Source organism: Tachypleus tridentatus, chromosome 11, assembly GCF_004210375.1.
Source record: "Tachypleus tridentatus isolate NWPU-2018 chromosome 11, ASM421037v1, whole genome shotgun sequence".
NCBI classification, from domain to species: Eukaryota; Metazoa; Arthropoda; class Merostomata; order Xiphosura; family Limulidae; genus Tachypleus; species Tachypleus tridentatus.
The window spans coordinates 60490019-60502965 of record NC_134835.1 but is presented as its reverse complement, the minus strand read 5'-3'; the positions used below and the strand labels follow the sequence as shown (position 1 = coordinate 60502965).

Below are 12947 nucleotides of genomic sequence, written 5' to 3'. Positions count from 1 at the left end.
AAGCAAGAGGTATGAGTTAAGTAGCAACAAACAGGACTCAAAATTCAGTCTGAGTTCAAACAATCAAAGAAAAGTGAAATCGAAGGAAGAAAGGAGAAATGGATCAGTTTTGTCCCCAAGATGCTGAAGACTTAGCAAGAAAATATTTGTCTGGAGAAATAAGAATATAAGAATGACAGAAAGATGTATGGGATGATGTGATAGCATAATGAGTTGAAAAATGGTGATCACAGGCAGGAAGAACAAGGAATATATCTGAAGAGAAAAGTGAAAGAAGCTGCAGGTTGCCAACAGCTCAAAGGTTCATGGGTAAGAATGTGCAGGATGACATTTGAGTCCCAATCAGGCGTAGGAACAGAGCAAATGTGTTTACAGATAAGGAAATGCCTTGCATTGTTGAGAAAAATGAAATAAAGACAAGACTGCTTGATAACTAGCAATGGTGGGGCATTCAGGAGGAAGATGATGATGAAAACAGCTGAACTCTGTCAAATTATCAAATAAAAGGAAGGAAAAAGTCTAATAATAGGATGTTTAGGAGGAAGGTGACGACAGATGGACCAATGTTAGAAGCCATGCTCCTTACACAGGTAGATGCATCAAGTAGAAAAACATCCAGAATTGGAAAAGTTTATCAGTTTAGAAAGTCTGGTTCAACAGGCAATGGACCAGACAAATCCAAACATAAATGTTGAAGGACAAGATCAGTTGAGAAAAAGGAAATACGAAAGGATGAAGCAATCATATGTAACTGGTAGGGGAAGAAGGAACCAAGGTTAAACCAGCCACAGGGCTACCACCAAGAGGACATGATGAGGAGTTTCCAAGTGAAAGGCAAAGCTCAAGCTAAAAGATGGAAAGGTGAATGAGCATTATGACAAGTATAAGACCAGACCTGGTGTAAGGCAGCAACAGCCAGGGCCAAGGGACTATGAGGGGGGGGGGTCTCTAAGAGAACACCATTAACAGAAAAACTGGGGAAGAAAAGAACATTCTGTTCACATTTGTGCAAATTGAGACAGCAGAACTCCCCATAGAATCAGAGTCAAAAAATGGCAACAGAAAAAAAATACTCTTAAGACCTATTATGGCTAGATCTCAAAATTGGATGGCAACAAAAGGGCAATCAAAAGGAGAAGGAGGAGCACATAAAACCATATATGATGAAAAACTGGGTGCAGCAACAAAATCCCAAAGATGAGAAATCAAAGTAAGAGCAGATGACCACTGATAAACTTCATCAGCTCAAGATGCCAAAATAGAAGAAATACTCCCTCAAAAGCCACAATACCAAGAAAGGGTACAAAATAAAAAGGCATGGAGAGAAGAATGAGGGAAGCTAATGTCACAAAATAAGGCAACCTGACAAAGTACATACCATAAACAAAGAAACCAAGTTAACTCTAACAAAACAGAAAACAACTGTAGGCAATGTGGAAAACAGTTACATGCACGTTGCTCCAATAAAGCTGATAGAGTCATGATATAAAGCCAGAGAAAAGGAGAGCATAAAAATGAAATGAAGTTGAGTAGAAGAGAGGAAGTAGATGAAGTGAAAGAGAAAAAATAAGGAAGGAAAACAGAATACTTTTAAAGTAAAAGAAGAGATTCAAATGACAGACTCATCCAACAAAAGGTATCTGAGATTCAGCAAAAATAGTTAGAGAAAGAGAAACCAAAAGACAAAATGTTGTGGAATCCTAGAATTGGATGATGAAGGTGAGACTACTCGATTGTCAACAGGAATAGGGATTTAGAAGTAAAAGCAGTTGGAAAGACAACAGTGGTTTAACGTATTACTGTATAGGCAAGCTCAACTGAAGTAGCAGAAGCAACAGGTTGGAAATCTTGGATCTAAAATCAGAATGAAACCAACCACATGGTGCACAGTGATAACAATCATTTACCATCAATGTGTAATTAGTCAACACCTATGCAGAAGTGTCAAAAAAACTTTGAGATACTAGCAACATTAATGCATAATTCAGAGGATTCATAAAACTTATTTTGTAAATTATAAGGAATGTCACAAAATCAAAAAATTTTTTTTTGAGAAATAAAATTAGCTTAGTGTGATGAAAATGTAAAAGACCAATGAACATGAAGAGTGCAGGAATAAATCAATATTAGGTAAACAATATGATGCATGTCCCAAAAGTACAATTATGAGTAAGAGAAGATCAAAATGAAAATAATGCAAATCAAAATTCTGACTGAAAAAGTTTAAAGTGTGGGATCATTCTTACATATATTCAAGAAAATTAAGAAAGGAAACTACATTACAAATGGAAATAAAAGTTTAAAATGTAATAAGTATGACCATTCTTGTAATTCCTTATGAAAAGAAAATGTGAAGAAAAGTAGTGGTGCTGAGAAACAAACAAATATGTCTGCTGTGTACAATAAATATCAATTTTTTAAAAGTATTTTTACTGTACATCTGTCTGAATTCACAAAGACTTTACTGAGCCAGTTTGAGTGAATGAAAGTCGATTTTTATTCCAAGAATAAAAATTCTTTTTTTCACCTTACAGTTTTCAAATTTCATTTGTACCACCTCTTACGGGAATATCAAAATCAAATGTTTTATTTATATGAAATTTTACACTTTATTTCTTATTTCCTCTACCCTAATGTTAACCTAACTGTAAATCATCAATGACATTAAAGTTGAAAAATGCAAAATAAAATAAAAAACATACATTTTTTCTGGTATGACAGCAGATCGTAATAGACAATTAAGATTACTTATCTCAAGAGCTTCTACTTTCTAATCTACTAACATCTGCTTTACTGTAATTTTTGTGGTTTTAATATTATTCTCTAGATGGTCTCACATTTACTTAAAAATTGATATGCATACTTATAATTCAAGGACAATAAGGGACTTGTTGATCCATTTACCAAAATAAATATAAAATAAAACACTCAAAGCCAGCCCTTATCATTCAAATATTTATCAAGCTTCCCCTTGAACTGTTAAATTAAATGCATCTACCACATTAGAAGGCAATCCACTCCAAAGGTCAACTACCTCATTAAAAAAAAAAAAGTCTTAGCTGAAAATGGCTCCTAGTCTGCCAAATATGATATTTGTATCTCCTATTCCTACCATTATCACAATTAAGTATACAAAATATGATGGATCGACATTATCAATCACACAATCTTAAACATTTCAATCAGTTTTTTTTTTTTTTTCAGGAGAAAACATTCTGAGAGATCATAACCTGTCCTTATATGACAATCTCTCCATTCCAAGTATTATACTAGTAGCCCTTCTCTGAAACCTTTCCATCAATTCAATGTCCTTCCTAAAGGAAGATACTCAAGATTGAATATATTATTTTAAATGTGGCCTAATTAATGATACATCTGATTAAATTATAACCTCTTTAAATTTGTATTTGACATTTCTCTAGATACACCTTAAAATCCTATTTCTTCTGCCACTAGTAATAGCACATTGACTGGATGGTTAAAAAGATGGACCAACTAAAATACCAACATATCACAGTTCAACAATTTGGAGTAAACAAATAGACCAAATCATGTGATTCAATCTCCCACTACATAAATTATATGAGCCAAGCATGAGATCACAAATTTTTTACTTCTTTCCATTTAAGATTTATATCTAATCTAGAAAGTTTCTCATTTTTACATTTTCATTACTTTTGTTAAAAATATATACTAAATACAAAATATATATGAACAGCAAATTTACCACTAACTTTAGTCATTTATAATCAAAAATATACTTTGATAATACTACTTTTCACACTATGTTGGTTGCCCACAAATTATTAAATTGTGCTTTCAAATATACATTTTAGAACACAAAACATATATCAAATATATATAAAATGTCTCAAAATTGCTATAATACAACTGATTTTTTTTAGCCGAGCTAAAAAAAAAAAAATCCCAAAGTTCCTCTCAGAGCCAACTTCATACAATATTTTTTTCTCTGAAACTGCTCTCTCTCCTGCTAAAACAAAAACATGTAACAGGGAAGTACCATGAACCTTTCTATAGTTATAAACATGTCCAATAGCAATGTCAAAGAAATTTAGATACATTTTAAAAAGTGATGGAAGGAAATATTCATGTTGGTGTCACATATACAGTGATATCTCAGTAAAGCAAGATGACAACTAGATATTCAATTTTAATATGCTTGCTTGCAAGTATCCATAGTATGAGTGTAATGAGTTGAATACTATAAAAGCCATACAATGGTAGAAAGAAAAACTAAAATGCAGAGTTCAAGGTTCACATACATTGTGTGGTACAGGCAAATGGAGATCATGAATCTTTTTTAATATTTTAATAGAAAATTACAAAATTAAAGCTTAGATAATATAAAATATTTGAATTTTAAACTACGTTTTGATGCAAAGTTTACTGACATATCAACAAGTGAAGTTTTAGTTTAATTTTGAATATAATTCTGTAAAGAAGGTCATAACATGCATATTTTGATCCTTCCATCAGCATAGAGTTTAGAATGCAGTTAAGAAAAACATCCAAGTTTCTGGGTACAAATACCATATTCAAAAATTGCTTGAGTAATGAGACATTTAAAAAATAATAATTTGGTAACCCATATAAAATACTCCAATGATAACATACTGGTCTAATATTTTTATATATTTTATCACTAGTTGCATCATACTTTTATCATTTTAAGAAATATCTGTTAAATTTTGTTTGTGGGACCAAAATCCAGTTTTATAACTTCAGTTTCATTTAATATTACTAAAACTACTTTATTTATTTAGTCTTTTGTAACATATGTCATTCATCTATCTGGTTTAACTGCAACTTGAGTGATTAATTGATTCAATTTAGTTCAACAGAATTAAAAATAATTTAAGACCAACATTCATATCTCTTTATGATACTAACAATATTGTTTCTATTTTTTCTATAAACAGAATTATCATTTAGACATTCTTCAAAACACAGAAGATTGTTATAACAGTCAAGTTTTTCTGGTGATACTGAAAACTTTAATCCTCTAAATAACACTTTATTTTCATTTCTGTAAGGTTATAAAAGATAAATTATGGATAACTTTACCAAGCTTATCGATTAATGATTTAACAATGTCCTCTTTTCAAGTCAATTTTTTTAACTTCATGTGCATGGACAGGAGTCAATGCATGAAAGCTTTGTACAGAATACCATTCAATATGGCATTATGAATTTGACAGAGTTAACATTTCCTATTACTTAATATTTTTGATTTCACAAAAGCTTGTTTTATGAGAAAATATCAAATATGATATACAGGGATATTGAAAAAAACTTGGGTTTGTACTTAGCAGGTTGTAGAGCTAACATAAATATAATATTCAACTTGCATGATGGACAAAAGCACTTCTGTTCTCCAAATGAATGTTATTATGCACTACAATTTTTCATATCTTGAGTCAGATTGCCTTTGTCATTTTAGAAACATATCTTTAGTACCGAAACTTTACAAGTTATGAAGAATACTTAACTATTCAAAAATACTCAAATTTACAGGTCTTTAAAATCTAACTCAATATGTAATTGAATATGGGTCTTGATAGTCTAATAAAAAATTCTACATAGGCTATTCTTTGTTTTTATATTTTCTATTAATTCTACAGAATAGTGTGCTTCATATATATATATATATATATATATATATCTTACAGCTCTGAAAATATTTTCACTGAAAATATTCAGCTGCCTCTAAAAAATCCAACCAAAAAAAGATATTTAGTAATTATCTTTCTTACCATTACATTTATATAGTGGATTTACTCCAGAATTAGCTTTATAGGAAACAAAAATGAAAATAGTGTGTTAACTGCCTGCCAATGATGGCAGAATTTTACTTAGAGTTTCAATTAATAAAACTAGAATGTTTTAAGGTTAATGACATTTTTGTAACTTTAGAAATGTCACCTACTTAACCTTATTTATCATAATACTTTATAGTTCTGCTATCTTTACAACACAGCACCCATTTTTAATTGCCTAATCCATCAGTTAATAAGCAATTAAACCTGGAAGACTGGGCAGTAAAACCAGATAATATAAATTAAAAAAATTGTAATCTTGATTATGTTGAAAATTACAGTTATATGACCATAACAGTTTATTATACACATTAATCACTGTTAATGTTTGAAGTATGAAGCCACTTTACTTTTGTTTGTATATTTTCTGAAAACTATATATATATATACATGAATCCCAAGTTGTACAATTTGGATATGACTGATGGTGTTAGTAAAATATATCTTTCATAGAATAATTTCTTACAGCAGTTCTAACAGTAACAAATAAGATTATTACATACGAGTTAAAGTGTTTTGTGCAATTCATTATCTAATACAATTAAATAAATTTCATGACTGAGTCAAATTTTCAAATAAAAAAATGTTTAGGACTAAAATTACAGCTACAAAACATTAAGAGCAGTAATAACCTAATATAGTAAGATGTGAAGCTAGTAGTACTATTACAGTATTAGTAATATTATTACCACTCCTTATTAAAAGTTTTATACTTTACAGTAATTTGTATTAATAACAGTACGAACAGCAGTATCAGTAATACTCTACAGTCTAGTCTAAAAAGCATTTTAGAAAAAAAACTATCATTACTTAACATTTGAAACTAAACCTTTGTATCCGTCACGTAAATAAAGTTTCAGTGTTCACCATGCCACAGTAACATCGCTTAGTTTGTCATAGTATTAAACATAGTAACCTAGGTAATTAATGGTAGTGGTACTGTAAGCAAACTCATTACAATGCTACCTTGATGAAACGTTCAACAGCATCTTTTGCTACATCTAAAAGGGTTGGTCTTGCGCCAAGATACGTCCTTTGATTCATCGAAGCACTAGTATCAACTAGAAATAATATGATCGTCATCCTGAAATTCAAATTTATTGGTTATTTGAGGTGTAAATGTTCTTAATAACTTACAACTACTTCCACCCTACTACATAAGGCACTCTAACCGAGCGCCTCCTTCCTTGCTTCACTGTTCTTTGAGGGTTAGCAACGTTTGCAGACCACGTGACATCACTAAAGTACAGCCCTATTACTGGGTCTTTCTTTAAAGAAATGTAGAAAATGATGCACAAAGGAAACAACGAACGCTGTACGTAACGTTTTATGTGACAATTGGAGTTTCAAGTTTTTAAGTGTCTTTACAGTTTCATGTATTTAATAGTTAAAATACATTATATAGCATTATCGATTTTTTCCATACACAGTCACTCTTAATTTATTACTTTTGAATTAGTATTTTGTTGTTATTTCGAGAAAGGTACATTTATAAATCGAATCAAGCTATGAACTAAATAAGTAAGGAAACTCAGTTAAGACAAGTAGAATATATCATTACTTACAAAATAAATAATCTATATAATAACATTCATTATCTATGTGTTTATCTCTTAACCCCTTACCCCTCGCTAGTACAGCGGTAAGTCTACAGATTTACAACGCTAAGAGCAGGGGTTCGATTCTCCTCAGTGGGCTCAGCAAATGGCCCGATGTGGCTTTGCTATTAAAAAAACACACACTTAACCCCTCGTAAAACAAAAAAAAGAAAATGTAACAGGGAAGTACAATGAACCTTTCTCTAGTTATAAACATATCAAATACCTTGAGTTAGTACAAAACGGTTATAAGAAATAACAGCTAAGCTCTTGAATGTCTCTTTTTGTTCTAAGTTGTACCAAATGAATTTTCTCGTTCTCGAGGTATGTACAAATGTAAAATAAAAAAAAAAATCCTTTGGGATTTTGGGGATATCTTCAAAACCCTACTCCTAAACTTCTGGACTTAGTGGCTTCTAAGTTGTACGAAACAATCAGTCTTGGTCCCAAGGTTTGCCGGAACTAAACTGTTATTAACTTCTAACAATAATGCTCCCTTGTCTCTATAAAATTCAGTAATTCTCACCTAATGAGCTGTGACACACTAATGAGCCATGATATGCATAGTTATAGATCTCCTTGGGCCAGGACTAAAATGAATTTCCTAAACTAATGAGCTGTCAAATGCATCATATGTGGGCCTTTACTAAGTAATTAAATGGGTCTTAAGACACAAAATAGTGAGAGACCTTGCTATAGATGTTAGAGATAGCTTCTCGATTGTTACATCATTATTATTAGCACTTTCCTCTTGGACTGTGAAACCCTTGAATAACCCTAATTCACAGGTAAAACATAGCACAAAACTGTCCAGTCATCAAGTCTTTTGACAGTTTTTGTCAAGACCTATGGTATGTAGATTAGATAACCTCTTTTTTCCTTATTATCATTAACTGATTTGTTGTTGGAAGAGTTCTTTCTTAGTAGGTGGTCTAGTGAATCCACTGATGGATCTATCTTTTGTGGTGTTCTGGAAGTAGTCTCGACAGAATTTTTGAGCTCTTCTACAGGTCCAATTTCCACTGACATTTTTTTAGCTACCTAATTGACTGTTCTCTCACAAGCATATTCTTAAAGACGATCTCAGTGGATGACCCTGAATATGGATTGTTAGTTTTTAATTTTTCTTTTCTTTTTATTTTGTAAATCACATTATCCTTTCTACCACCTATTTAACTTTGGTGGCCATTTTTTCTTGCAAAAAGAATTGTTCAACCATACCAATTCACTTCGATGAATTCAAGTTTTATCAACATTAAAACCATCTTGGCTTTTCATTTAACTACAAGCTAATTTAAGACTCTTCCAGGTAAAGTCATGTATAATATCTTTATTATACAGAGCCAAGAGAACTCTTCCAACCATCAAACTCTCAGGGCTGCTGGGATGCTTGGCTCCAATATACACCAGTCACTAAATGAAGATTTATGGTGTGAATATTTCACTTTTCACTGATGCCATGACCATCATTCCCGTTACCATTAGAAGTTCAACTACTGGTTTTGTAACTGTTATGCAGTATGCAGAGATTTTTTGAGTATATACTGTGAAGCTATTTGAAGCTAGCATAACTTTACATCCATGCCTCTGTATGAAATCACTTTCCAATATGCAGTTTTCTTTTATGAAAATTGCCCAGTCGTCACAAGATATTCAGAAGCTTCCTATAGTAAAATCATCTTCCAACTGGAACTTTATCTCAACTTGTTGTTTGCGTCAATCCCTCATTTATCTTCATCACTGAAGGTAATTTCACACCTTTTATCACAAAATTGGTTGAAAAATATTAGCTGTAGAACCACTGTCAATCAAAACACTGCAAGGATCGTCATCAAGAAGTCTATAGACTTATAGATAGTTTTCTTAAAGTAATAAACTTCTTATCTCATTTGTTCTATACATCCAGCTAATTCCTGACTTTTTTATTCCTATTTAAATACTTAATCTACTTCCTTACTTCCTCTCTAAAATCCTTATTATTTTCCTCTTGGTCCTCGTTTAATTCCTTAAAAGATATCTGCGAAGTTATACACAGTGTTGGAAGTTATACAACTACATTTTCTATTGGCAATCAGATATTTTGAGGTTCATGCCTTCATTTGTTCCAGTGAGAATGACTAGTAATTTGGGCAGTGCAATCACTCTGTATTAGTTTCATGTTATTGAGTTTATTAAATAATGCAATGCTAACTCAGTCTGGAACATACCTTGGGTGTGAAACAATTTTGATTGTAGCTCTCCAGTAAAAGGCGACAATCCAATGAATTACACAAATACGTATAATGTTTATGTCGTGTTTGAATAAAGACTGTTTCTTGTGCTTTATTAGAATTACGTGTTCTCTTTTTTCTTTCTTATTAATTCATTTAATTAAAGAACTCAGCATATAAATTTCCATCATTCTATGTATCTATTTTAATTACTGTTGAAGAAAATGGTTTTGCATGTGAATACCAGTGAGTAGACAGGAAGGAGAAAATGTTAATGCTTTAATTACAGGATATGTTATTGCATTGTTTTCTCGTTTTCTGCTGAAATGTGTGTGTTGCCTTGTGCACCAACCCAGGATATTAAGTTTTATCTTGAGAAAATACCGTATTTTAATTAGTAGGATTTATGACCAAGAGGGAAGAGTCAGTCACTGAAGGGAGACAGTTGCCTAACAGAGTTTTCAGATCTAAAAGAAGTTATCTTGGACTTTTACCAATGCTGTAAAGTTTTGTGACTTCTTCCTCATTACAAACAATAACTTGGGAAGGAAATTTAGCAAGTTATGGTGTACCCAGTATAGTTGATTGAGTTCTCTCTTTTAGAATCAACTTCAGTGTGAGGAAATCATGAATGATTAAGGGTCATTGCAGTGATGTGGTGTATTGTGAGTTTGAGACAATATGGGAGGTATTTATAGGATTTAAAGGCTTTGAAAAACTAGAATATTTCTACCAACTTTGTTCAAAGCAACTCTAAGTAGTTTAGAATAATTAAATGTGTCATTGGTGAACACAGTGCAGTAACATGACCTGTTCTAACAAAATGAGAGATGGTGGACACCACATTGTAAATACAGTGAACCACTGGGCAATCATGAACTTCTTTAGAACCAGGGGCATTTTTCCACATTTACCATTATTTATAGGGAAGTCAGGGGTTATAAGATTTGATGGCTAAGCTGTTGAATGCTTCTTATTATTCCGCCACTAAAGAGTTGGAGTCTCTGAGTATGTTTACTACACTACACCCATAACACTGATAATGTCTTTGCTTGAACTCTTAGCTAGAAATTTTAAAAAAGAGGTACTGACCGTAACCATAGTCCCCTGCCAGTGAGGCAAAGCAAATTATGCCACCAATATTCAAAGGTACACAAAAGCAAATCTAGATTACTTTCTCCAGTACTTTTGGATAATATTTGACTGTAGTAACTGGTCTCCAGAACAGGCTAATCAAAACCTGCTCTTGAGTTCAAATGGTCTAGACCTACACTTCATCAAGTATTTGAGTAAGGTTCAACTATAGGACATTGTGAGACAGGTGAAAAATTGGGACACATATCAAGCCAAGTTCAAGGGTTGAAGAATGGATATCATCAGTAATTTGGGAACTAAGCAGATGATCTGTATCATTTGCATGGTAAAGCATATTCTGTAATGGTTTTCACAGATTATGAAGATACTCTGTCAACAAGTTCATGAAAAGCTAGCCAATGACACAAAGAAGTGTCATCTGGTATTCTAACTATTACGGAAGCAGTTTCTGTCATGACAAGGAAGAATTCTGCTGTAGGAGGTACTAGGCTATACCTTTGACAGATTATCATACCCAAGTTTCATCATCATGATGAACTCAAGCAATGCTAAGGGTTCATCAACCATCCACATGTTCTGGTGCTGCAGCACAACCACAAAGGTATTCAGTGAATTGGTTGAGTTTTCCTGGTCCAACCATAATTCGTATGCCACAGCCCATTATGATGATCACTTCACTCTGTTTATAGTTCTTAAAGAGATGAGCAAGTTTTGCATTGCTTGTATAACGTTGAGTTCGTACAAAGTAAGCTGTCCGTATTTTTACATGAAGCAAGGTAAACAAGGCTACCAATTTTGATAGTTTAGATAAGACACTGCAGAATGGAAGGAAGCTACAAAGATTAATATGGTTATAATTTGCTGTTTAATAGCTTCACAGATTTGAACCTCACTGCCTTTCTTAAGATACATTGAGCCACTCTGATTCTTGAATTGGCAGAGCCCATGAATCTATAATAATTGTTTTGTTATGCACAGAACATTGCAGATATTGTCAAATCTGTTTGTGGACTGACCCTCAAGTCTCCTGGGTTCTGGTAGATCACAAAAGCTGCTCTTTAACCCTTATTATTCATGCTGTCAAAAGTAAACTAGCCACAGTGAAATCTACTCCAAAAATACCTGCTACATCACTTGATCCCAACCCTTCAAGTGGTCCAACCCCACATTATTTATCCTCTATAATGTTGGTCCAGGTGTATGAGGGGATAGCTGATTCATTAATAAGATGCCAGTTACAGCTCATGCCATGTCTTGTTGGAGAACGTACTCTACAAATTGATATCTTTGCCAAGTGTGTGCATACCTTCAGTGGAGCTACTATGTCCAGAAGTCAGAAACATCCTTTTCAGAACTAAGGTTTTTTTTTTACAATTGATCAATTGCTCGATGTGTCTTCCCATGCCAGTAGTAGTCACTTCACCAGCAACAAGGGTATTGAATTAGGGTGCCTTGATATTCACTGGGCTCAAAGCATCTCTATCACCCACCTTAGGGACAAAAATTGTTAGAGATCCCTATTGTATATCTTACAACTATCACCAACCATCCAATATGAATGCTAAAACGACAATGCCAAGAATATGCTACCAAACAGCTAGAGGCCTAGGCCTTCTATAACTGAGAAGATAACTAACCATAGAGGCAACTAGAGTAATAGTCCTGCTTAGAGGAAGTAGGAGTAAAGTTGGTTTTTATTTGTAAAGTTTAAGCATAAGTAAAAAACTCATCCAGTTGAAGGCCTACAGCAGCACTGGAGGATCTACTGCTAGGTTTTATTTATGTTTTTGTATTTTGTTCAATTCTTTCTTAATAGAATTTTTCTCTTTATTTGCTTCTGAAATACGAAGAGCTTCTTATGGTCTGGTGGTTAGGGGCTCAATTGGTAACCTGCGAATTGTGGGTTCGATTCCACGTTACTGAAGATGATCCTCCATTTTAGCCGTGAAAGTTTTATAATGTGATTGCCAATCTCACTATTTGTTGGTAAAAAAGCAGCTCAAGAGTTGACAACGAGTACTGTTGACCAGCTGCTAAATTAGGGAATGCTAGCAGACATAGCCCTATAATAGCTTTGCACGAAATTCAAAACGAAACAAGGAAATCTAAAATATGTTATTTTTTATTTGTTTATTTCAATATTTATTTTTTTATTTTTTTTTCTGTAAGAAGGTTTCGGCTCCTTTTCTCATTTTGCATGGCCAAGC

General features: G+C 32.9%; 1 protein-coding gene across 2 annotated transcripts in view; it reads right to left on the bottom strand.

Moving 5' to 3' along the window:
* Positions 1 to 7055, bottom strand: part of IntS6 (integrator complex subunit 6) — a 42998-nt gene extending 35943 nt beyond the window's left edge. The window contains exon 1 of one of the 2 annotated variants that reach the window (XM_076467419.1): positions 6804 to 7055. In XM_076467419.1, the coding sequence (XP_076323534.1) occupies positions 6804 to 6920 (117 nt within the window). In that variant the 5' untranslated portion in view covers positions 6921 to 7055. The remainder of the gene's footprint in view (positions 1 to 6803) is intronic. The other variant, XM_076467420.1, reaches the window with a different exon arrangement.
* Between the last annotated feature and the right edge of the window lie 5892 nt (positions 7056 to 12947).